The sequence below is a fragment of the Pomacea canaliculata genome, linkage group LG12 (genome assembly GCF_003073045.1).
Source record: "Pomacea canaliculata isolate SZHN2017 linkage group LG12, ASM307304v1, whole genome shotgun sequence".
NCBI lineage: Eukaryota > Metazoa > Mollusca > Gastropoda > Architaenioglossa > Ampullariidae > Pomacea > Pomacea canaliculata.
In genome coordinates, this window is record NC_037601.1 from 17715301 (window position 1) to 17742531 (window position 27231).

At 36.2% G+C, this 27231-nt stretch overlaps 1 protein-coding gene across 1 annotated transcript in view; it reads left to right on the plus strand.

Moving 5' to 3' along the window:
* Window positions 1-25821, plus strand: part of LOC112553309 (epidermal growth factor receptor kinase substrate 8-like protein 2) — a 62238-nt gene extending 36417 nt beyond the window's left edge. Inside the window, 16 exon segments of the mRNA XM_025220418.1 lie at window positions 406-538; window positions 891-979; window positions 1515-1541; window positions 1543-1578; window positions 1580-1755; window positions 2223-2394; window positions 3326-3474; window positions 4939-5064; window positions 5515-5590; window positions 5809-5925; window positions 10173-10251; window positions 17767-17895; window positions 18138-18366; window positions 19214-19349; window positions 20713-20850; window positions 21947-25821. Coding sequence (XP_025076203.1) covers window positions 406-538; window positions 891-979; window positions 1515-1541; window positions 1543-1578; window positions 1580-1755; window positions 2223-2394; window positions 3326-3474; window positions 4939-5064; window positions 5515-5590; window positions 5809-5925; window positions 10173-10251; window positions 17767-17895; window positions 18138-18366; window positions 19214-19349; window positions 20713-20850; window positions 21947-21970 — 1836 coding nt within the window. The 3' untranslated portion in view covers window positions 21971-25821.
* The last annotated feature ends 1410 nt before the right edge of the window (window positions 25822-27231 follow it).

Consider the following 27231-nt stretch of genomic DNA (forward strand, 5'->3'; position numbering starts at 1 on the left):
CGTTTATTAACATTGATAGACTTCAACCAGATGTGTGGGACCTTAGTGAAAACATTGTTTTAAAACTTATCACCTTATGGAGTAGAAGCACTCTGTAGTGGTTGACATTTGACATCCTTAATTAGTTTTTAGCAGATTTTTTTTTTCTGCAGCAAAGAGCAAGGCTAGGCTAAGTTCATTATCACTGAAATGTGATAACAGCTGCTGTCATATTGGGCAGCCAAACGCACAGCACAAATGTGTAGATCCCCTTCATGCAGGTTTTGTTTGGGTGTCCCATCTAAAGTTACAGTAACTACCCTTATCCATATTTTATTTATAAAATCAGAAGAGATGCTTTATTACATTTTTCATAATGTACTGATGGAAATATTTAAATCCATTCATTATTGCACTTCTTTGCAGCAATTGCTAAATCACTGTTTTGATGATGTGGAAAAGTTTGTGGCACGACTCCAGCAGGCAGCAGAGGCCTACAAAGAATTGGAGAAACGAAAGCGTGATCGCAATAGTAAAAATAAGAAGAAGCAGAATGGAGGTAATTGACTAGTAAAACATTTGACTGTTGTTAGGTTGGTGGACTTTGTTTGCAAAAAGAAAAAAAGTGTTTAACGAGCCAAAATTCTTCATTTCTGTAGTCACTTTATCAGAAATCAAACATTGGATAACTTTAACTTTGTGTAATCATTAGGTTTCAGACCACATAAAGCAGGCTGCCATATAAACATGGCTAGTGGATGGCATGAAGGCAGGAACTAATCTGGTCCTGTAAAAGATTGACACACGACCAACTGTTGTAAAAATTTTCCTTCCTTTCTTTTCTGTCCTTTTACTCAAAATTATGCGTTCTATTTATTCATTCTACTGCTACATGCCCATCTTTGTTCCAGATGGCATGCTTGGATTCCGTGCAAGGCCACCTCCAGCTCAGGACTTTGTTGACATCTTCCAGAAGTTCAAACTCTCCTTCAATCTGCTTGTAAGTATCTTCACATTTTGGACATGGATTACTGGGAAATAATTAGCATACTAGAAATGGGTGTTTGCTTATAATGCTAGTTTTTTTCTCAATCTGTTCTAATAACCTGCTGCAATGTATATGTACAAAGTCATTAAAGGAACACCAACCAAAACAAAGAGCTAAAAAAGGACACTTCATAGTTTAATTAGCACAGTTGTAACCAACTTTCACACACAAATTTAAATAAGTTCATGACATATGTCACTTTGTGCAACCATCTTTTATGAAAATATGAAATATTGCTTACAAGGCACACAAACCTGTATACAGAGTAGCTCATATCCTGTAATAATATCATTAAACATTCTGCAGTGTTAGATATTGTTGATTTATGTCATCTAAAGTAATATTAAGGAAGAGTCTGTTTTGTGAGTCATAATAAGCATGATAAAATAAACTTTTTAAGCAGAAAGTTATGACATTGTGATTGACTTTTGGGAGGAGCTTCTTTTTCCTTTTTGCTTTAAACATTGATGTCTTTGCATGACTGTAGGCCAAGCTGAAGGCCCACATCCATGATCCCCAATGCTCCAGAACTGGTCCACTTCCTGTTTACACCCGCTTAGCCTGATCTATGAGGCCAGTCGGGACCCTGTCCATGGCAGCACAAATCTTGGCGAACAGGCTGTGGCTCCTGTGTTGACACAAGATGCAAAGCAGCTGCTTCTGAACTGTCTGACATCCAAGGAGATAGAGCTGTGGCAGGCACTGGGCAAGAACTGGACAACTAGCAAGTAGGTTTGGCTGCTGAAGATGAGCAAAGAAAGTTATTTTAGTAACTCGATTTAATATGATTGTTAAAATTGTTGTATTTAATATGATCGCTGAAAAGATTTGTGACATTTTCTCATAACAGAATAATTTTGCTACTGTCATGATTCAGATAGATTTTTTTATAGTGACTCAAATATCTTGAGGGTTAATGGTGATTTTTTCCACAGAAATTTAATGGTCATAAAAGTATAGTCCTATTTTCAGACCTGTTGCACTTTGCTTAATTCAAACAAACGTTACAGAACATAAGAGCACCAAAATAACTGATTGAAGTATGTGGTATTTTTTGCATATATTTGTAACGAATGCATCATGATCATTCATAAAGCATGTTCATCAACAGTGTGTGCATGTGTTTGAAATGCTAGTATGCATCATATGTAACAGTGCTTTGCCATGTGCATCTTTGATTTTTCTTTTTTATCAGAGAAGAATGGAAAGGACCAATCCCACCCTATGTTCCTCGATTTTATGATGGCTGGCAGCCTGCTCCCATGGTAGTAGAAGAGCCAGTGGTGCGGCCACAGATTGAGCCAGTTGTGATTCCACATCATGATCAAATTCGTAATCGGCCCATGGAAGCCCAGACTCGTCCTTACGTAAGCTGACCGTGTTGGTGTTGTATGGGGACACAGAGATATGCATGCCCTTGTGTTGAAGGATTATTAAGAAAATACAGACATTAGGAAATCATTGCTATTAAGTGTAAACTATTTACTCATCAACAACTGCACTTCCTCACTGATCTTGAAATGTACCCTCTTTTAAAGTGATATGCTGTGCATGTCACAGAATAGTTGGAGGCCTAAATTGCTTTGCTCCAGTATGAAAGATAGGATAAAGATGCAGAACTTCTGTCATATGATGTAGAGGCTTAAAAAAAAGTTCACTTCACAAATAGCACAGTAATGAGTAGATTTAGTTTTGGAAAACCTACTTGAATTTCCCAGTAGCATCCTGGTTGACACAGTTAATTCAGTTTATCTTTTGTAGATATTGGTTGTTGACCGTAAGAAGACTTTAAAAAATTATTTATCATACCCTTCTTTTTCATTGCTCTTCCCTCTTAAATTTACTATCTATCTTTAACATTTAGTACAAAACATGAAACTCTGCTCGTGTTTTTGAAATTGTTAGATATTAAAAAGTCTACTTTTTAACCAAAAAATCATATATTGGAGCTGAAGTTATGTAGTAATTTTTGTTTATTTGCATAAAACTGCAGTAACTATATGGGATGCATCAGAGTTCTTATACCCATTTTTTTTAAAAATGGGAAATGATGCAAAATACAGAAATTAGTTATCTTTGAAAGATTTTAACAATTTTCGTGAATAGACACATACTTGTCATGGTCCAAGTCTTTCTAAACTTGCGATACTGATTTTTATTGTGAAATACATAAAATGTATTTGCTGAATGCTTTTCATTCAGTTGTTTGCATTCAAACGAGGTTGCTGGAGGTGTAGGGGAATAATAATTGCAAGGAATAAGTTTGTAATGCATGTTGGAAATTTTATTTTTGTTTAGGTCCCAGAGCGTGTCATGCCGTTCCCATCTATGGATGATCGTTCACACGTGTTCCCTCACATGGATGATTTTGATGGCCAACGTGCCCCTTCTCCTCGCAACGCTGCTGTGGACAGATACCAGGAGTATGTAGAACAACATATTCAGAGGTGATTGCTTCTAACACCTTCACCATCACTCACCTTCTGGAGTTAAAAATGTCTTTCCCAGAAAATACTAAGTTTATAATGCCTCAAGACTATTTCCAAGTAAATGAAAATAATACAACTTTCATTAGAAAAAAATTGCTTAGTTGCCATTTCTAAGGAGTTTTGAATCAGAAGTACATCCTCAGAAAGTGTACTTCTACCCCATTCTGTACTAGGTTTGAAATGTTCTGTTGATTTTTGTCAGAAAAGTATAAAGAGATAACGCTTTGAAGTGGAGAGGAAAGAAAGTTTGAAAGAAAAATAATTTATTCTAAACAAGTAAACTTTGAGCCTCAGTAAATACAGTTTTTTGTTAAATAGCAAGTTCCATAGAAACTTAAGTGAGAGTACTAAGGAAGAAATGGCTTCAAGCCTAACAATGGTTCAAGTCAGGACATGACTGCACAAGCATTAAAGATGAATCTGGCAATTTGAACTGCTGACATAGCTTTATCCAAAAGGGTGACTGTAGTGTTCACAAGATACTGAACAGTCATGTGAACAGTGGGGCTCACTTTAATGAGAGAATTGACCTCAAGACTACACTGGAAGGTGATTGATTGTGTTCATCTGCTGTTTTACCACTAACATGGGTGCCATCACAGGAACCTTGCCAATGCATTTTCCACTCCTGCACTTTCCATGCCTGTCCTTTCATAAGCTTTTTGGGTGCTTGCTCTATAATGATGCACAAAAGTTTTAAATGTAGATCATGTTGCTACAGCTTTTCTTAGTCATGGCTGAGGATGCAGTTTTTGGCAATATGTATCAGCTTCTGTTCTATATACACATTTATGTATACGAATAACACATTTATGCATATGCATTTATATATGCTTACCATCTTTAGTCTTTTTGAGAGCAGTGTGCATGTATGTATGAACATGTGCATGTGCGAATTTATCAAATTCAAGAATGTGTGAATGGATATGAATACATGCGCATCTGTATGAGCTTAGGTATGTTTGTATGTCTGTATGTGGAAGGGGAGGAGAGAGAGTTTGTCAGTGCATGCATATGCTGTGTGCACCTGTATGAGTGGATGCACTAGCATTCATATATTCACCTTAACAGGCTAGTTGCTTTACCATCAGATGACTGGGAGTATTGTTTGATCAATAAAAATGTGTTCACATGCAAAGTACAGAACATTTAAGCAGCCTTTTTGTTTTCTAGTTGCAAAGTGATGTTGTGTATTTGGCTCAGTAATATACATGATTTGAGTGTTAAGTTGTACTAAAGCATTAAAAGAAAGGAGAAATGTTTCATTAAACATAGAGATATTTCATAGGACTTTTCAAAAATGATATATATATATACACACACGAGTCTCGTACTAAAGTCAGTAATATTCTTCTAAATATATTTTATTGGAAATTGTTTTGAAGCAAGAATAGAAAATAATATGAAGGAAACAATTATCAGGAATTTCAGAGCTCATGAACCAAGGAGACCAGAACCCACCATCTCTGCTCCACCTGTCAGCCAGGCCCGACCACCCATGGATGATAACACTGCATATTTAGAAGAACTGAGGCGTTCTGGTGCCATGTGAGTTACAGGGATTAAAGTAGGGAGAGCATTATAACTGTCCATATGTAACCACTGTAACTGTGAAGTATTGCTATCAGTTCATTCTGTTGATTGTAGAACCCCATGGGTATTGTTTGTTGGCAATAAATAAAGGTGTTTCCTCTCCAAGAGAGCCAAAACTCAAATGCCATGTCTTCTGATAATTTACAAGTATCCCTTATGCCTGTAACCTTCAAACCCTGAAAATAATTTAAAATTATAATGATGTAATTAGAATTAAATTATTAAAAAATATGCTTTACATCATTATGGTGTAAAGGTTTGATTCACAGCATTAGTCTTTCCAATTGCAGCATATACGGACAATTTCTGAGCTTAATTTTTCAGGTTTAAAATATGCTTTAATGTAAAATTTTGTAGTAGTTTTATATAGTTCATGGGGAGGTGAGCATTACTGGTCTGTTGCAGTGCGTATGAGGTGCTTCATGACAGACAAGGCAAAAATGCCAAAGAGTTGACAGTCCATAAGGGAGAATATCTTCAGGTAAAAAAATAGAATTTAATGCTTTTAGCCCTTAGATTGTTCTCTTTATGAGACAGGTTGTTTGCTTACAGTGAAAACAGGTTATATTAAAATTAATTTCCATCATCTATTATTATGTTTTGTTGATCAGAGGCCTATCCAGTGTGCAGATGCATGCTTTGTGGGTCTAAACCTATAATGAAAAATTTCTGTTGATTGAGTTTTCCTTCTATTTGTAGGTATTAGACAACAGCCGCAACTGGTGGAAAGTTCGCAACTACAAAGGAGAGGCTGGTTTCTGCCCATACACCATTCTAAAGGAAGTTGGTGCTGGAGGAGGAGGAGATGGTGGACGGGTGGGTAGTTTTGTTTTCTCTTTGAATCTTTTTTTTCATATTATTTCAAATTCACAATGTAATTCAAGTTGCCAGTATTTTAATAACATTTTGTCACCAATAACATTCATTCCATCGAATGAGCTTTGCTTGCACCTAATTTTAAAATTTCCACTTTTACAATTTTTGAAACACATTTGATTGTTCACTGATAGCGGCAAAGTTTGTCTTAGTTTTTAAAAAAAAAATACATTATGCATCTTAATTAAAATCTTCATTTCCATGCTTTAAAATAATCAGCGGTACAGTGTTTCAGTTGAAGAGTAACAATTGATTCTTGGATTTGTCTAGTGCGAATGTGCCCGTGGTCAGGGTTGTACTTGAAAATTGAAAATTTACTTGACTGAAAATTCTCTTGTTAGGTGACATCAAGATGATGTTGTAGAGAGTGTTTTCTCAATGTGACAGCTTGTTCAAGCAAACTTATTTTTCAGCTGTGAGCTTTGTCTGCTTTTGTCTCAGAACTAAGAAGGGTTGGCTTTTAATCTGGATTAAAGATGTAATCCTTGATATAAAGACCAATACATATGTGCTGACTTCTACCCCTCTCCCAATCAATTGTATATATCTTTCTCTCTTGCAAAGATCAGCTGAATGTATGGAGTCTCTTAAAACTTTTTTTTTTAGTAGTTAGAGGCTTGTGTGAAAACAAACTGCAGTTAAAATTTAGTTTTAGTCTTCTGAGTTTTTTTCTAAACCAGAGACATTGTAGCAACAACCTTTGACCTAAGAGTGTTTATTTTTGCACACTTGCTGTCTCATCAAGGCTGAGATGCTGACGGAGGTGGTGAGTGCACCTGTTGACCTTGGGCACTGAGGTATGATGCTGACAATGGTTGTCATAAACTGGTGAAGTGCAGGTGTTCTGCCTGTTGCTTGTTTGCATCTTGGTGCAGTCATTTGTGCATGCCTCTCTGAGTCTTGTGTCAGATGCACATTTTTCCTACAGGCCACAAGCTTGTGTTGTTTTCTTTGACAATGAATATTTCATTACTTGGAAACAAGCTGTTGCACATTATAGATGAAATACTGAAGGTTGTTTCCATTGATCTTTTGCATGTCAAAGACTTTAATATTGTTTGTTGTCTTGTTTTTGTTGACATGCTCCTGATTCCTTTTAAGAAGACCTGAAAAGAAAAAAAAAAAGATCACTCACGACATCGCTTAGGTTCTACTGCTGGCTTACCATACTTTCAAGGTTACTCAGCACATGGACCACTGATTCATAGATGTTTCATATTTTGAAGAAAATGAAAAACCCTTTAATCACAGCTGCACCTGTCTTTCAGAATGCCCCAGTCATTCTGGGGCCATCTTTAATTCAGGCAGCACCATACATTCCACGGTGGTTTAATCTGGTACCTGGCAGAAAGATTGTAAAAGTCTTGCGACCTATGCCTGTTTTGTGGTAAAAGAAATTCACTGAACTTGCATCTAGTAACTAGTAGATGCCTCTTTCTGTAAAGCCATGCATGTTTATGGAATGTTAAGAGGCACTGAAGCATTAGCAGTCCAACTGACATGTAGCAAGGGTGTGTTATCGTAGAGACAGTTACTCTGGAATCTCTCTTGACTTGCCATCTCTTCCATTGAGCAGCAGTATCTTTTACATGCATCGCTGAATGCAGGCTAGAACAGTACAAATGTGACTGCTTTACATGCTTTTTCATGATTGTAAATAATATTGATTTTGATTTTAAAAAATCTGTTCAATTGGGAAAAAAACTGAATTTTTACAACAATTTTATCAGAAGCTTATCTTTCTAGACAAACATTCTTTTACTTAAATTTGTCCAATTCGAAAGATGTAAACCAGCATAAGTTATTAAACTTAGACCCTTTTAGGCCATTTAGCCCTTGCACTGTAAAGATTAATTTATGCACTTCTGCAAATACTCACCTGTAATTTACACAAATGTCAAGTATTGTGTATTTGAATTTTTGTTCAAGTGCGTTGATGGATGCACTATGCAAACAAAAGTATGAGAGAAAGATTGTATGTGAAACTGAGAAGACCCAATGGCAGAAATGTGTTCACCTTCTGTCAGGTTTGGTCAAGAGAGGTTTTGGGGTTAAAGCAGAGGTACTAAGGCTGGAAGTTAACACTGTGTCTCTCTCTGTGCCTCTCTTTATCACAGGCAGCTGGCTACCACTGAATACAGTTACTAAGCTTTTTGCCTTGAAGACTCTTCCGGGTAACTATTGTTCTGTGATGCAGGTCACCAAGTGTTTTATCATCTTATGGTTATAACAAATTACCATACTGCATTGGCTTGAGTAACCACTCTGCTTGGATGGGTGTATTGAAAAATGCAAACATTGTATGAGGGGCAGGACAAAGCCAGCATGCTGATTCAGCAGAAAGCCCATGACTTTGTGTACAGTGTTAAAAGCATGGAATGAAGAAGCAAGTTTCAGCCACCACCACCTCCCAAACCCCAGTTATCTTTTGTCTTCAGCTTTATTTTATTAATGCATTTCTGCAGCATATTTTATAATTCAGAAAAACTAAGCCTTGAATGTTTCGGGCCTTAAGGTGTACATATATCATTTTCATGTACTGTTTCAGAAATGTAAAACTTTTAAACTGAATTGAGTATTGTTCAGAACGAAAAAAGAGAAATATCATCAGAAAAGAGGTGGGGACCTTCCCTAGTCAGGAAAACATTTATTACTTGCATGCTGAAGACTAGCTAAAACTTGCTTTTTTCATTATGCTGAATTTATGAGTTAAGACAACAGACATGGCATATTGATTCTTAGCTTACAGAATAATGTCAGGGTGATGTCTGGTCTTGCAGTCATGAAGAATGCTATTTGATGATGCTTGGATGAAAAAAAACTACACAGTTCTATGTAGGCCCGCATGCAAACTAGTGTATACGTGGACACAAATGTCTACAAGCATACATTTTATCAGCATATAACCACCTGTGAGCCAGCATTTGTCTCTCGCATCAGCAGATGAATTTCTTTAAGAAAAAGTCGTCTGCACAGTTTAATATCTGTGATTTGTTTATGTGGTATAGGTTGTTGTATTCAGGAGAAATTCTGTACAGCCTGGACACTGGGAACCTTGCTTATTAACAATATGATGCTACTTGGAGCTGTAGTAATTAGTAATTAGCTGTGGAAGTGCATGCGTGCTAAGGTTTATGGATGGTAGTTTGTGGTGGCCTTTGTGCATGGAAAATTAAATGATGATCAGTATTAGCTTTAAACTTGTACATACATATTCCAGTAATAAGCTTGCATCATAATTTTAAAGGAAGAAAAGCAGCTTTACTGTAGCATTTAGTGCCTTACTTCCAGATTGTTGGTATTCAAAAAGTGAAGACTTGTAATTAAATAAGTTACATATTTAAAACTAGTCTTGTTTTCCTGCATATTTCTGTGATAGAAGTCTCTCTCTTTTATGTATGTTGTATGTTTTTCCACACATCTATTTTCTTGGTATGTCCATAGTTAATGATTGCATTGTGTATTGCAAAAAAAAAAAAAATAAATAAAAGAACTGGCTGACTGACTAGCAGACTGACAAGTGAGGCAAGGCATGCCAGAATCACAGGTTTTTTTTTTTTAAATAATTCAAGAGTATTAATGCTGCTGGCAGCAAATGGTGAAGAATTTTTGCTGTTGTCTTTTTCTCTACCTTTTAACATGACTTACAGACAGGAGTAGTGCTGCAAATAATGAGATACTTCTTCTGCTTGAGAAAGTTGCTTAAGTTTAACCCACCAACAACTTCATAATTGTTGCCTTCACTGTTTTATCCCCGACTTAGGACAAGCAAGGGGAGTGTTAAGAAGGATTAGAGCTAATGTAGTACTGATAACAAAATGGTTGTGGGTAGAATGAGCTTCTGATGTTACTTATTCTGCTTCACTGATTAGCATTTTGACAGAGGTGTTTATGACACCGGCACTACATCTTCTGTTAGTACTTGAAGATAGTGTTAGTGTGTTTTATGATACAGATGTATGAAAATAAGTAATTGTTAACCTGTTTTAGAGTGTTCTGATGATGACAGGTAGATCATGGCAACTTAGTTTGATAATCAGCTGTTGGAAACTCAAACAAAAAAATTATGATTCAAAACTGTTTGTGCTGTAAGAAAATTACTGTGAGAATATTACAAAAAAAGTATATAGCAAGAACATCTGCCTGTCTCTGCCATGTGAATATTTGTCATTTGCATCTCCTTGCAGGGTCCATCAACCAGCGCTCTTGACCCTATGATGGACCAGGGATCAGCTGTTGGAGCACCTGTTATGTCTTCAAGGAGAGGTGACTTCAAGTATTTCTGACCCAGTAAACATATAAACATGTAAACAGACTTTTCAGTTTAGGAAACTTCCTGAAGCCCTTGGGTGTGAACACTCTCACCTGAAGGCATACCATGTCTGGTCCTGCATACCTGGTGCCACCATTATCTACATCTGGCATATTGACTTCAAGAAAGGTGTTGCCCAACTGAAGCTTCTTTTTTTTTTTTTTTGTGGTTTCCATTGTTCTTTTTCTCCTCATTTTTTCTCATGTCTACTTCTTTACACAGTCTAAAACCAAGGCTTGGCTTTTGATTTATTTGAAGTGTTGATTTTACCGAAAGAAGTTCATTTCACATTTACAGATATTTCGTGTCTATTTGTCACCAAAAGCATGCAGCTAAGTTAGAACTTCAGGCTTCTTTGCAACCCTAGCCACTGTCTCTACAGGGTCATTGTTTTTGTTGTTTGAAACAAAACCACTCATGTTTGATGTTGGTGTTATCGCTAAAAAGACAAGAGGTGTGTTCAGTTTGAGGGTTAAAACTTTTAGTTTGATTAGCACAAACATTCCCTTCTTCCACACAGCTCATTATTTCATGTCTAGTTGATACTAGGGTGTCTTTGGGCCATTTCATCTTCCCATGCTTGCATTCTCATATTTTCGTTTGCTTATGTTCGTAAAAAGGAAAATATCAAAGCAGTGATTCATATCTTTGCTATAATTATGTATAGAGCATCAACTTTGTTTTTCAAGGGGGAAAGCCCAGAGTTAGATTTATAAGAAGGTAATGAGTGGGATGTTATAGGCTTTGTATCAACAGTTTTCTTTTTGGTCATGCAAAAAGATAATCATCATTCCTGAAATCAAAAGAAAGCATGTGTGTACGTATTCACACGTGCACATATTATATATATCTTTACTGACCATTGTTTTATATTCCTTTTACCTGCAGCTGTTTTAGCTGATTTAGCTTTCGCTTTGTAAGATAGAAATTTTTTTTAAAAGAAAAAGCTGATTTGATGACAGAATAAATTTAATCATATTAGGAATATCCCTGTACTGTCCCTTTAGGATGAAACATGGAAAAGAAATTCAGTTTATTGACTTTCTATTAGAGCTGGATTTACATTTAAAATGAAAGAATGCTATGGATTGTTTTTCTGAACTACCTTGATGTCTGGGATGCACTTTCATCACAGTTATGGCCTCAGGATTATTCCAAAAGACCTGTTTCCCTGCAGCGCATGTGTAGAAATCAAAGTGATCTTGCAACAGGGTTTCCATAGCAACAGGGCAAGTGGCAATACATAAGAAATAATGTTTTGGGTGTTGTATTCTTTTCAGTTATTAATTTCTTTTTATTTTCACCTAGAATATTCTACACACCCAGTTGAGATTTCATCCTTAGGACTAATAATGCCTTTGATTTTAGTCACTAGTTGTCAAATGGTTGTGACCAGTCCACAGATGGCTGGGCAGGAAGATTATTCCCCCTACCCTTACCCCCTGTTAGTCTTCTGTTAAAGCACATTGGAAACTGATCTCTGAAGAACATTTCATGTCAAGATCCTTGCGTAGTGCTTTTCAAAGAAAATTTTATGTTTGGTGCAGTTTATATTGAGAATGCGATCAGTTCTGGAGTAATTCAGAAATAAGATGCTTTTTTTTCATTTGATGGTGTCATTGTTAAATTCAAGGAAGACAAATATGGCTGATGTCAGTCTGCAAAAGTAATCATTAAGCATTGTTTGGTAAACTCATTGGTTTTGAAAACATTATTTTCCAGTTCACCTTTAATCATCTACCTGTTATTTGTGATTTTGTTGCATTGCTAAACAAATATTTTTTGAGGGAGCTTGTTTGTCCTGTCACTGGCTAAGCTCAGCTTAATGTTGTATTCATGTTTGCTATGAAAAGGTTTTTGCTTTTTTTTTTAGAACTTAAAGTTAAATATAGTTATAGTTACAGGAAGTCTAGAGAAAATACTTCCTGTTTTTGAGACCTACTTGTTCCTCTAAGGAGTCAATTGTAACGTTTGATTTTCCTTTAGCAGCTTTTCTCTTTTTCTCTTGTCTGTCACCAGCCCTGCATCCATCCACACAGAAAACCACAATCAAACAACCAATCAGCTTTCAAAAAAAAGCAAATATTGCTTCCTTTAAAATTTTCCGTAGTGCAACCTAGTGGTTGCTTTAAGGAATAAAATATTTCGACTATATTGGTTTGAACATATTGTCTCGTTATAACTGGATATACATCAAAGAGCAGCAACAATAAAAATTATAAAATATTTATGCATGCAAAATAAAAATGTGTGTTTCTCTCTCATTTGTTCTTCCTTGTGAAACAAGCTGTTTCAGTTTCAAAGTTGAATAATTTTACATGTGGATGGTTAAATTGTTTTCCCACAAATTTACTTTTACTTAATTTGTCCTGTAGCTAATCTCAGTCTCAATAATTTCACCCCTTTATTGTTTGGGCTAACAAAAATATTTTGATGGGCGATTTGAAGTAAAGCTGTTTTAGTTTTAGAACAATAGTGTGTGGGAGAGCGTGAAAAAGTGAATGCACCTATTTGTTTTACCTCTGGAGGCAAGGTCACTTTCATTTGTACAGATAATACATCGTCCTTCACCATCCAGTGTGCTTGTCTTTTGTGTGGATGTTGTTTTGCTTTCTCCCCTTCACCTTTGCCACATATTTTTAACACGTAAGATGAATGTATTTTGTATCATTACACTATAATGCAGTATGAAATCTGTCATGATTATACCAGGACAGCTGGCTTAGTATTCAACCTTACCAAAATGATAATTTACTGAAAGCTTTGAATTTTATAACAATATCTGCATAAATGGAAATGAACTTGTGCAAGGAATGGCTAAGTCTGGTCAGGTTTGAGTAAATAAGGCATGGACAATTTGCTACTGGCCTTAACATGTTTTCTTATGACTTTTTGTTTTTTATTTTAACAGGGGTGACAAAATATTTAAAAACAGATATATAATCCTATAAAACTTGTAAATATTATTACATAAGGACACAGTGAGGATTTTGTGTTCTGCCCATGACTTCCTCATTCTAATGAAATAAGCAATTTCAATGTCAAATCTCTTGTCCAGAAATTTAAATAAATGCAGATGTGCAGAGTATCATTCTGTCAGATTAGTTGCTTGATAAACAATTGTGTCACTTATTTAGAGGTGAACAATTTCACATCGTTTGTTAAACAACAGTAATGTGGAAAGCATTGAATGCTTTTTTTTTTTCATGATTTGCTAATGGGGTGTTAATGTATGCGCACACATACATGCTCATGTGTGTGATAGCACTTGTGCCCACATGTGTGTATGTGGGTGCATGAGTGAATATATGTACAATTTTATGCATAAGATACCTGTTCATTTTGTATGTCTGCACATAATTGGCCATGGCTGTAAAAATTTTCATGATGCTTTCCAGCTCAACTTTTTGTCCAGTGTTCCCCAGCAGTTTTGAACTTTGCTTTCAAACCTCAACTGGATGTAAACAGGTTCACTAATGGTTGTTACAAGCACCATGATTGGTGCAGCACAAGATTTTGTGAGCAGTTGCGCCTTTGGTATTTGAGGGAATGGGAGCTATGAGCACCACTGAGAAAGTGCTTAAGGGCAGGATGTAAATAACCACCATTTTTTGTGTTTCTTTCGATAACTAGCAGATTAATAGGAAGCATTTTTTTCCCCTCAAAGAAAAAATGGTATTTGAAGATAAGTTCTATTTTGACAAGTCTTTAGTTGATGTGAAAGAAAATGAAGTTGTTGGGTATTAGCTCTGTTTGATCAAAGTTTCCATCAATTGCTGATGATCTGGAAATGGTCTTCTTTTTAATACTTGGAGATTTTTTTACCTAACTGTTTGGGTGTCAGACAGGAATTTGGGAATGAGATTAGTAGAATTGTGGCAAGCAGCTGTGATATTAGATACAGTATTGATATCACATGCTTCAGCTATATATCTCATGGCTTTGTGTACAAAACCTGAGGTGTTGTCACTACCTGCTGTTATGTATTTCATAATGGGATTGACAATTTTTTTCTTTTAAGTGTCTTGCATGTCTCTATAAAGTGGGTAGTCTGTAGACTAGAGAAGACTAACTTAGAAAACACCCAAAATGGTGAACTACATACTGGGGCACAACTTAGTGTGTCTCTGGCAAGGAGCATAAAACATATGTAGAGACTTAACTCACTGCACTGTCTGTAGCATTAGTGATAGTGGGGACAAAACAATCATGATTACTGCTTGGCTTACACACATTTTGGGTATGTAGCTTTGTCCACACATTGCAGAAAGCACTCTAAAACAAATGCTGCTTTAATCATGGATTAGGTAAACTGCTGCATTATTTCTGTCTGCTTCTGTAAACAAGTTATGGAATATTTGTGTGCTCAGCCTTGCTTCATTTTTTTCACTTTTTTGCTTAACTTTGCTTATTATGCTTTAGGAAAATAATCTGAAAGAAAAGGTGGTATTAATAGGAATAAGGAAGAAAAAAAAATAGTCTGCATCTATCTTTGCATGCTTCTTAAAAAGACTATGCATGAATAATCATTTTGCCAGTTCATGCCATTAATGCTTTCTTATTTTTTTCTTTTTTGCTTATCTTTCAGAAATTTGCTTCTTATAATAAAAAAGACTGTTAAAGAATTTCATTTTTAACAGACGTTTATGACCTGGCCAGATATCTAAACTTTGAGAAGGGCATAGTGTTCTCCAGAATACTGTTATTTCCACAACTTAAACTGATTTAACCTGAATATAACCTGTTAAATCCTTCCTTAGCAGACTATGCAATTTTTCATTAAATCTCCACCATAAATAATGAACATGTCCTGTCATGAGATTGTCCTACTTATAATATCAAGACTATTTTTCCAAATATCTTACAGTTTGAGTTTCCATTTAATTACAATGCAAAGTCAGAAGATTTGTAAAGTAGGTTGGCAGTGGAAGGAATCTGGGAGGAAAATATTTAGAGATCCTACAGAAGCTTATGTGGATAACAGACCACAAAAATCTCCTATTCCCTCTAAACTATTGTAAAATAAATGGTTCCTTGCATGACTGGTGCCTGTACAACAACCACATTTGAACTTGTCACTTCTTGCACTTTAAAATTCCTGCCCTGCATTATTCTTGCTGGTGCTGCTAGGATGGGTGTGTGTGGACGAGATAATCTTGTGATTGCCATGTTAATGATGGCAGTAGGTTTGTGCATAAAACTGTATTCAGTTTATCTCTTTAGCATGCCAAGTCTTTGAAGAGAAACTTCTTTGTATCCTTATGTAACAGTTGGACAAATTTAAAGTTATATTTATACAAAAAAAGATAAATATCACATGTATTGTTGGTAAATTGAATAAAGCAGTTATACAAAATTTTCAGTACTTGTGGAGTTTCACTGACAGAATGCATGGTTCTGTTTGCATGAGAAATGTGAAGGCAGGCAGGGATTGAAACAGTTCGTAGAGGAAAGCTTTAATAGGTTCTGTTTACTTCAGTGCAGTGAGTTAACTCTACATAGGTATGTGTACTTTTGTATGCTCAGGGTTCCACTTAGGGGAGGACAGGAGAAAAGCTTGAGACCAAAGAAAAATTTCTATAGTGAATGTTCAACAAAGTTCATGTACATTGCTGCATGCTTGTTCTTTTTACTAAACCTCTGTGAAGTTATCTGTAATGTTGCGTAGGTCTCTAAAATCTAGACTTGGAAAAACATCAGCATTTTAAAACGTTGCTAAATGTTGCCTGTTTTTCCACTTCTTTCTTCTCTGTCACCTGGTGGTTCCTTTTATGTTCTGTCTTGTCTTCTAATGTGTGCAATGTGCATGCATTTTTATAGACAGGAACACACATGCACCATACAGAATGTTCACTCTCTGCCTGTTTTAGCATCAGGTGCTATGACCATTACCAGCAATTTTAAAATGTATTTTTATTTTTTCTGAAACTAAGCATCTGGAGGTTTTTTTTTTCTTTGGAGAGAGACAAGGACAAGGTAATAAAATTTAGAAAATGTTGAAATTTAGGAAAATAGGAAGTATAGAATAACTTATTCACGTTGTAATAATCAAAGCTTCAGATTTCTCTGGAAATTTACACTTTAAATGTCTCGTTGACCTGTTGGATTCCTTGACACATAGACTAAATAACATGATCCTGAGGACAAGCACAGGAAAAAACAAACATGTAAAGGTTTTTTGAACAGATACCTTAAGGAGACAGAAATCTGGAAGACAAAAAGTTCACTCATCCCTTGTACTGCTGGCCTACCTATACTGGTTTGCCCAGACTGGTCATTCTAGGGTGGCAGGGACTGAGAGGGCTTGCTACAGAGGCTTTTCAAGCATTGACACCAGAAGAATATGAAAGTTTGGATCACTGATGCACGTAGAAGATTCATTGTTGATAGGAGACAACAGTTTTTACAGCTGACGAGCAAGTGACTTGGGAAGCCTTAAAGACTTTACCTTTGCTTGCATTTTATCAGTGTCAGGTCGGGCTGTGGGGTATGATACACTGACCAATCTGAGATTTGAGATATGTGTGCATGTTCAAACTGGGGGTAATGTCACTTGTAACTTGTCACATCCTTTTGAAGGCATTTGCTATCATCCATACCTGACTTGTCAATTGCTTTTCTTTTCCTCTCTCTCTCTGTGTGGTTTAATCTTTTTCTCTCACTTATACATACACACAATGCTTCATCAAGCCCTCAAACATTCGTTATTATTTTATAAGAATACATATCTGTGCCTGTAGTAACAAAAATAATCATTTTCTTGTGATGTGATGATGTTTTAATATGGGGAGTCTGAACGATATGGAATGGAGAATTGTAATTAGCATCTGTTGAAGACCAACTGGGAGAATTATTTTAATAATTGGGTTGAATTCATTGTAAGATCCTAATTCTTTAAGATGAGCAAGTAGCCTCCTCCTGTTTGTAAAGAAAGAGGTTAGTCTGGGACATCAGGTAAGAACACTGATATGCCTAATTAATGGCTATAACCGTAGTTGACCTGAATGTACCTGTCAATGTAGGCTTCTAAGCGGCAAATTTGAGGTAGGTTATTAGAGTTGAGGATTTGATCTGAGGAGTTAGGCTATGTCAAGCTTAACCAATTCATTTCAGTTTACTTTGGTGGTTCTTTAAGACAAGCATATCAGTGCACAATACAAGAGTTGAGATATAATCGCAATGATTGTTCCCAAACTCATCAAAAGACACAAGGAAGACAGGAATTCTGTTTTTTAATAGTAAAATTCTATTCAAACAATTGAAAATATATTAAATGTTTAATGTAGAAATAATGAGACATTTTTCTAACAAGTATACACACACACATATTGCCAATAAACATGTAAAATAAGAATCTTGCATAACAATAACATGAACACTATGATATACTGTATTAGTTTCGATTGAAAGAACTGCACTGTATACTACTGGATATCTTGATCAAGAGCCTCATTCTGTCATGTAACTAGAAAAACCAGACCAGGATTGGGAACAAAGTTCTGGAGGATCTCCAATGTACTCTCCCCTCCGCACAGATGAGGACTTGGACACCAGACATGCTTTTCGTCCTGTGGAGCCAGCCGGATACCCTAACAGAGGTGAGCATTAGCTGGAATTTTAGCTGCAGGATTTCACATCTTTTGTATTTTTTCAACAGTCTGGAAATACATGAGAATATGGCTGTCAATAATCTAAACTGCACTTCCTTCTTTGTCATCTCCCCCTAGTTCTTTGATTATTCAATGCAGTACTGGTTGTTTTATAAGAAAATAACCAGAAATTAATTTTTCCAGAGAGAAAATAAAGTTGTATTGTTAATATGCTGTTCTTCTGTTATAAGGAGGGGTTGGGCTGTATAAGAATGCACAACAAGATCAGCTGACCAAAGAACTACGTAATCGCATGGGTGCACCACGTGTCCTTGAAGCTAATCAGTACACCCCACCCCCGCCACCTCCACCGCCACCCTCCGGTACTAGCTCGGGGAACATGTCACCACGCTACCTGGACACACACTCCACACAGGATGAGGTTATTGCATGGCTAGAGGCCAAGGGATTCAGTGCAGCGTGAGAAATTCTTATGTGCTTATTTTTGGATGGTACTTAAAAGAATGCTGCACTGTGACAAAATTTTAGTGTGGTGTTGTATTACATGTGTTAGCCCCAGGCCCGATGAGGGGCTAACACATGATGGGGAGGGGTCAATGAGGTCTGGTGTACCTGGGAGGGCCTGGCTTTTGTCAGTGGATTTTTTCCTTCTTCTTTTCCTTTTCTTTTAAAGAAAGGTTGATGGGATCCTTTACCGTCATTTTTCCTCTTTTACTAACCACTCATGTGTAAATGGCTATATGTTCAAGTAGTGATGTAGATCTAAGTGTACCTGTCCTGATGTTTTCAGTCTATATTATGCTATTGAATAAAATGTAAATATTTACAATTGAATTGCAATCATTATTATATACTGGGAAAATAATTTACGATTACAATTACAAGGAGCCTGGAGAGATCGTCTACCTTGTGGCCCTTGCTGGCTCTCGGTGGTCCTGGTTACCCCCTAGTATTATAATTTAAGTTAAATTATACAAAACTCATTTTTAGTCTTTGTAACATTTCTTACAAGTGGTTTAATTGGGGAAAATTTGTTTTCTTTCATTCATGGACTTTAAATAGTGATTTTAGCTCCATATATCAACAGCTCTTGAAAAGGGCATGTATTTAAGGAGCTAAAATCCTGTCACTGTTTTATGATGAGGAATGCCAAATACCTTTTTTAAACTTTCAAATCTGGAGTTTTCGAGCATTATATAAATGTCACTATTGTGTTATATTTGTTGTAAGTTTAATTGGATTTATGGAGAACTAAAAAGATAAGCTCAGAAAATTTTTTCATTTTTTTCAAATTTCTATATTACAGATGCAGAGACGCCTTGAAAGGTTTCAGTGGACGAGACATTTTTGGACTGCATCGACAGGAGATGGAGAGTATAATTGGTCATGAGGAGGCAGCACGCCTGGAGGGGCAGCTAACCTTGCAGAAAAAAATGACAGGGGTGAGCAGACTAATAAGACTTTATTACTGTCATACTGTCACAGATGGATGTTACTACATTACACTCACTTAGGATACATGCACATTATTTCAACAATGACAAAGCGATCGTCTTTTTGGCTGAGTAGTTCATGATATAATAGTTTCCTGGGTGAAAAACATTGGACAGGACATCATGAATTGTACCACCTGTCTATGTTCACAATGCATTTGAAACATAACACCAAAAGCAGTGTGTAAACTCCAATGGAAAGATGAAAGCATTTGGGGTGGGGGTTGGTGAGACTAATACCCCAATGACAAATGGCTAATAACAAAGCAAAATTTTGATCCTTACAGGGTTGAATCAAAGTTATAAACACACTAAGTTTCAATCTAACAATGTCTTCACTTGAACAGTCCAGCAAATTTAATAACTTTGATATAAAAGCAAGGTTTAGACACCCTTCATTCACTCACTTGATCTCAAATGTAGGATGATTCCTGGCCTGAATGTCCTTCTTTCCAACTGTTAATTATCACAAATATGCAGTTGTGCACAGCTAGAGGTCAGAGCTAGGCTTGAGCATTTTTGCATCTAGATTCTACAAAAGATAATTTTGCAAATAACTTTTTAGGTAATAATATAAAGAGGCTTTACCTTGGTTCAACAATGCTAGAGCAGGAATAATTCAGAGGCACTGTGATAACCTATAAATGCTCGCCCATGCTTAGTGAATATAGTGGTCATTTGGAGCATGAGAATGTTTTTTAACCCTTTGTACCCACCTAAAGTAGTACAGGCCTGTCTTAGAACGGCAAATAACATGTCAAGTTTGAGTCTGACAGAGACTTGTCCATGACACATACAGAGTTGTTTTGACTGTTGCAATGCCAGACATTCTAATTTTTACCACTTTCTTGTCTTACTATTTTATTATCATGGTTTCATCTATACAACATCGTCATTTTATCATCTTTAGAATGTTTGGATAGAAAGAAAGAAAAACAAAAAATTCTGTAAATGAAATACAAAAATGGTCAGTCTACTGCCATTGATGGAACTGATTACTTATAAAGCCCATGAATTGTAGACTATGGAAGTTTTCTAAAGAGTTTATTTTGCAATAAGAATATATTATAAATAATATTAGATGTTTTGATAAAAACAGTGTTAGAACAACTTCATTGTGATAGAGTACTTTCATGTTAAGGCTTTTACCCTCACACCCAGTACATTCTAATGAAGTGACTAAAGAATGTTTTTCCTTTTACGTCCCATTTCTGCTGTAATGAATTTTCTATGTTATTTTCCATTATATATCATATTCCCTTTTTCTCTCTGATATCTTCTGCTGGCTCATCCTATATTTATTTTTCTTCAGTACAAGACGCAGAGTGCAGCAGAGCTCCAGGCTATCTTCAGCAAACGAAGGGCCAAGGCAGACCATCGGGGAAACCTCGGTGAACCTCCTGCTTCCTTCCTCAGACTCCAAACAGTCGAGAGGGACAGGATTCAGACAGTAAGTATGTCAAGGCTATCAAGGATCCCTTGAATAGTGTGTATAGAGTTGTCTAACTTGTCCTTATGCATGTATGCATGCTGAGGCTTCTGTGTTTGGACTGTATTAAGTGCTGTTTGGATGCCTTGTCCAATTCAAGATCAATTTCCAGAAATAATATATAGTTCTTCTGATTACGGGGTAAGGGTCACCATACATATAAACCACAAAAACTCAACTGTGACATCCAGGGATATCCCGAAATAAAGGAATGTAAATCTAGAGAGATTTTTTTCTTTGAATTCAGCAGTTATTAGAACAATAGAAAGTTCTTCAGAAGAAAGTTTTTACAGTAATTGCAAGTCGAGCCATTAATTAGATCTAATGCTCTGGCCCTGCTAAAATTGACATTTCAGCTCAGTAGGACTAACTCCTTAGGTTACTTAGGCTGGAAAGTTTATGTGAATATGTTCAGGTTAATTTTATTTAACATAAAATTCCAAGCCTTAATAGCAAGGGAACCCCTCCTTGGGATAATCTGACTTGATTCCAGATGCAGCCTTAAGCCCGAACACCACTTTGGGCTAACTCCACAATATACTGATAATCACTTTTTAAACATCTTCAAACTTCAGTGCTGTGCACATAATGCTGCATTGGCCTTGTTGTCAGCCTCGTCATGCTTCCTTTACTGGACTGCTCAGGACACTTCATTGGCTTTATTTCCATTGGGCCTTTGGCTTATCTAGGGAATAAAGTGTCCTCCCTTTATTTTCAGTGAACTGTGTTTGTTTTCTGACTACCTATTCTTATTGATCAGTATCAACCGTAACCAGTGTCACCAGTATAAACCACCACAGATGCTGAGATCTCAAGATGCCAATTTTCTCCCTTTTCACCTGTGGCAAGAACTCTTTTGCAGTGTCTGGACCCACAGTTTGGAATTCCCTGCAATCGCACTTATGGCATACACAGACAAATGGAACTTTCAAAAAATGTACCTTAAACCACATCTGTTACAACAAACATTTAACAGATTGACTCCCTTGCAACCTAATGTGTGTGTGTGTTTTGTGCTATAATCAGGAACAATATAAGAATGTTGTTTTTCTTCAAGGTGATGAGGATGATCTTCACCTAGCTGATACGGGGAAGACGCTGAGAGATCTGCTTATCCGACAACGCCAGAAAATTGCTGGGGCCAACATCTTTGATCAGGGCAGTGGATGAAAAAGCAGGATGGATATAGTGCTATATGATATCATAATCTTACTGGCGAAGTGTAGGAAGTTTAAAGGACTGGAGATTCCTATAAGGAAAATGTGTTACATTTCTGATACGATTTCAGGGACATCAGAGACTTTGTGCAATTGGATAGATACTGATGTTTGATTTTTGTGATTACTGATACTGATCTTTGATTATTTTCATTCACACTTAGTGCTCTTTTATTCTTGTCCCAGTTCCTGTAAATGACCTGAAATTTTGTCTGTATATATATAGAGAGAGAGACCTCTAGCAATTTGCCTTTCAACAGACAGAAGTCTTTGCATGACCTCTGTCTTTTGAGTTTTGTGTAATTTGCCACAGTTTTATTCATATAAGGCACTTGTTGAGGTTGGGGAATAAATCATATGTGTACATGAGTACAGTCTCAATCGGATATGTGAAATTCAAATAGCACAATCCCAGTCATGTCTCTAATCATGTAGGTTATTGATTGAACAGACATTGATGGTGGCTAGAGGTCAATATCTCAGATAAAAATTTGTTGTTTATACCAAACTTGACATTCTTTTGTTTTTTTCGTGATTTATCAGTATTATTCCCTGTGTGACAATGTTATAGCCTGAAATAGACAATCCTAATGACATTGTAAACCCAATTAGATTTGAGAGCATTCGATGTGGTCCAGGTTTATAAAATAGATTAGCACAGCAAACTTCGCCCAGTTGACCCAGCTGGCAGGAATGGGTACCTGACTCCATATATGATTGGGGAAGGTAAGACATCAAGGGAGAGGAGATGGGCATCGCCCTCAGGTAAAGCTGGCCCTGAGAAAAGTGAGGTCTCTAACACCTCATTTACCTTTTTACCTTACCTTTATTATAAATTAAGGCATTTATCACTTCATTCCACATGATTTAGAAACAAATTGGGTTTTAGAGTAATTTGTCTTGGTTGTGAGATGTCCTGCATGCGTACAATCACAACTGTGATATCATGGTCTTGTGTATTTTAGATACTGAATCCATGGTTGTGTACATTATACCAGTTATGTTTTAGTTCAAGATCTGACAATTAGAAGGTTGTTATTATTTTGCTAGTTTAGTTACAGAGCTTTATTGCTGGTGAATGGTAGAAAATTTTATTGGTGAAACCCAAGTATTTTTGTACTAAGACTATCATTCAGATATAAAGGATGACAAATTTTCACTGACAATCTAATCACTTGATGGAGTGCCAAAAGCGTTTTCAAAAGGGTGGTAGGTTAGATTCACAGTGTGAATGATGCTCAGCAGTTACAAAGCAGCATTGGAAGACCTTGAGATCTGGATGATAAAGGAATACAAAGTGGTGATATTATTGACGGAGCTGTAAGCAATTCTGAGATGCACTTTGATGATTTTGAATATTTAAAAACTGTTTCATTCCTTTTGTTTTCAAGAGCCAGAATTGATCAGTTTTATTATGATTATCTGCGAAACCCTGTGCAATGTCCTTTCAGAATTTGTAGTCATAATTGAAAAGCTATCTGTGTCAGTCAGTGATGTGACAGATGAGTGGCTAATGTGTGACATTTAGAATACCTGTAAGAATATAAGGATGTGGGCAATTCTGCTACACTCACCTAGTTGTACTGGGTAGAAAATATTTGCACTTGGCTTGCAACTAGTGATATCTAATGGCAAATATTTGACAGTATTCTGAGTGGCAAATGGTTGCTTCTGCTTATAGTGAGGTAGGTAGCCAGTCCTCTATCAATAAAGATCTCCAAAAGGGGCAGATTGGATTTTTAAATTGTTAATGTTAAATTTAAAGGGGTGCCCAGTAATGTAGTGGTTAAAACACTCACTTATCACCACTGCAGTGAGATGCCTTTGGTTTAGCTCTTGTCTTGGTACACTATGTATGTGACACCTATTCGCAGGGCTAGCTGTTAAGGGTTTTCTCCAGGGTACTTCGGTATCCCTCCACCTTCCTACATCTCATCTTGTGAAATCACCTCAAGAGGGGATACACTTTCCTACTAAACCACCAACCAACCAAAAATGAAAGTAAAGAGATTCTGTGACATATATTTCCATAGAAATAATTTGAATATTTTTATTATTCTCGTGATGTTTGGATATCCCATTTAAATAAGGTATCAATTTTTTATGAGGTAAAAAATATTTCTTCATTTCAGATGTCTTCCTTTAAGGACATTATCAGGAATCATTTTATTAATATTTCTCCACAAAATAGAAATATAACTCATTTAAGAATAAAAGATTTATAAAAGGTATAAAATAATATCAGAATCACCTTCATTTGTATGATTTTGGTGATGTCATTTGGTAATATTTTCAAATATATGAATTTTTTCAATTATGTGTCTTATTATCATTCTCTAAGGGGATCTGTAATAATGCCTAAGATCTGCACAAACTGTGTTTATAATGTGATGTGGAGATCTGATCAAGCAAAGCTTGTTACTGAATTCTTGTAATGTAACATTAATGTTACCTCGATTAATCCATACATGGTTGGTCGGTGCTTCAGTAAAGCACTTGTCAGCAATACAGTGAAGATCAGCTGCCATGGGTTCAGATCTAGTCTCAGGCATGCTGTTCTTTCTCTGCGTGTGGCACCTTTTTACAGAATTAGCTGTTTTGCTATTGTTGTCTTTACTTGCTGGTTCAGCTTTAAATACCATTTACAGCAATAAATCTGTATTTGTGAAACTGTTGCTCATTGTATGTGTTGTGCAGTTTTGTTGTCAGGATAGTTCCAAGCTGCTGATACCATAATCGATTTCTATTACATCATTTTTTTTTGTAATTAGAGATTTATATTGGTAAGAATTATGTTATTTGTTGAAATTGAATATTTTTTGGTGGCTGAAAATCTCTCATAATTTGATAGCTTTTTTTCTTTTGTTCTCATATCATATACCTCTTAGTTTATATACATTAGTTTATAAACATTAATTTATATACTTCATTGTTGAGGAGTAGAGAACGCAGTCTAACCAGAGAAATCTCTAACTTCATGCTAATATTTACGATTAAAATTAATGTGACACTTTTGTCTTCAGTGTTTTAGAAGCTGGCATTGTTATAGAGTGGATCACAGATCTTGTGAAATGCAGGGAAGGTTGTGAATATTTTGATTTTTTCTTTTTTTATTAGCACCTGTTATTTCTAGTTCATTTATCTTTTACATCCTTTGATAAAAAATCAGATTGAGAGTTTTATGCCTACTTCATCAATAAAACTAATAAAAAGATAGGTCACATGACAGATTAATTAAATTATTTAGTTAATTGATGTTGCATGCAGGGTTTTTTGTGGTGTCAGGGGTTTTTTGTGTCTTTGTTTTATGATGCGCCAAAAGGTTATGTGTATCTGTGAGGCTTAAGGGACATTTTTGCCACATTTAACGATATAACAATTTGCTCATTGCAATCAGCAAGTCCAATAATCAATATGCTGTCCGCAGCTTTGGAAACATGTTTTAAAATTGAGTGGGTCAAATAATGTACATTAATAACTACAGACCCATTCCTGAATGTGTGACAACGATTACAAATCTGTCACAAAAATGTGCATCTTGTAACGCTTTTGTTTTTGATTTTTTGGGGGCCAAACCTTTTTGGTGGAGATTGTAAAGATAATAATGGCAGTCCTCATGTTGTATTGTAAGCTATTGATCATAACGATTTGTACAAATCCATTGCAAAATATAACGAGCTTATGCCTTTACAAAATAAAGCAACAAGTATTCAGAGTGCAGTGTCACAAATTTCATGCTGAGATCGTCTGTGACAGATTAACTTCGACACTATATTCCTGCTATGGTAAATGTCTGCGCAGAACTACGAATATCCCAGGTGTGCAATGATTATCGCCTGTCACCAATACAGTGAAGATTGAATGTCTTGGATTCAGCTTTCGTCTCGGGCACACTGTTCTTTCTTCTGATACACATATCGTCACTACTCTTAGTAAGACCTTCTCTAGCAGCTCCTCGATCGTCAGTCACACAGCACCTGCTGAAAGGCAAACTTCTGCAAATCTCCGAGTTACTGCAGGTAGTCTAGCGTCATCATGGGCTGGTAATCAACCAATCGGAACAAGGGTTTCTTTATTGCTTTTGCTAAAATGCGTTGATATTTGGTGTTCGTAATTAGCACTGGTTATTAAATTAATTAAAATTAAATTAACAAAAATAAATTTATAAATTAAAATTACTGAAATTAAATTTATTTACAATTTATTAATTATATCTAATGATCGTTTGCAAGATCTAATTGTGATTATTATTAGTAGTAGTGAAGTAAATTTTGCTGCGACACTGGCAGTTTTTCGGCCTGCAGACTCTTCCGTTTTTGAAAGCATAAGAGAGGATAAGACTTGCTCTGTGGCAACATGAGGAACGATAGGACCAACGTCTTGTTTCCAAAGTTTCATATCCCGCAGATGACGTTTTACCCCTGTGGCCATAGTTATTTGAGGTAAAAATAAAAAAGACGATAAAACCCTCCCACCTGTTCCTTCACAAAAGATCACTTCCGCGAGGACCTCCTGACGAAATGCCTCCCACCCGTCCTTGCTTTCCTAAAGACTAATGCGGCAAGCCTGCCTCAAGTGACAGCTTAATAGTGACCACAAAGAACCTCACATCTACCAGTAACACGAGAGCAATGTCCCTTGGCCATGCTGGCTAGAGGATAACAGCTCTCCCACTTGTCTTTACACGTTGATCTGCTCCAAGTTTTTGTGTAATATTCGCCTATGTATCTGGCGGCCTATTTGTTATGTTCCTTGATTGGTTTGTGTGTCTCGCCACTTTTATTCTTTTTATTTCTATTTCTATTTCTGCGCCTTCTTAGCATTCATAGGTATTAATAAACGTGTGCTTCAGCGGTGTCGATTTAAACACTGATTCCCTTTTCAGCAACTTATTTTGATGTGCAAAACGAATGCCCTTACCACCAATGTTTTGCAGGGAAAAAAGTCATGAGTGAGGGGGGGACTATGCTTTTTGTTTACTCAAAATAAATAACATTATATACGGGTATCTTAGAGGGTCAGACTTGGCTGACATTTTATGAGATTACTTTAGTACCGAAATATGGACACTAAGTCAATCTATTTAGTGATATTTATTAGTGATTTTATAACGACTTCTCTCCTC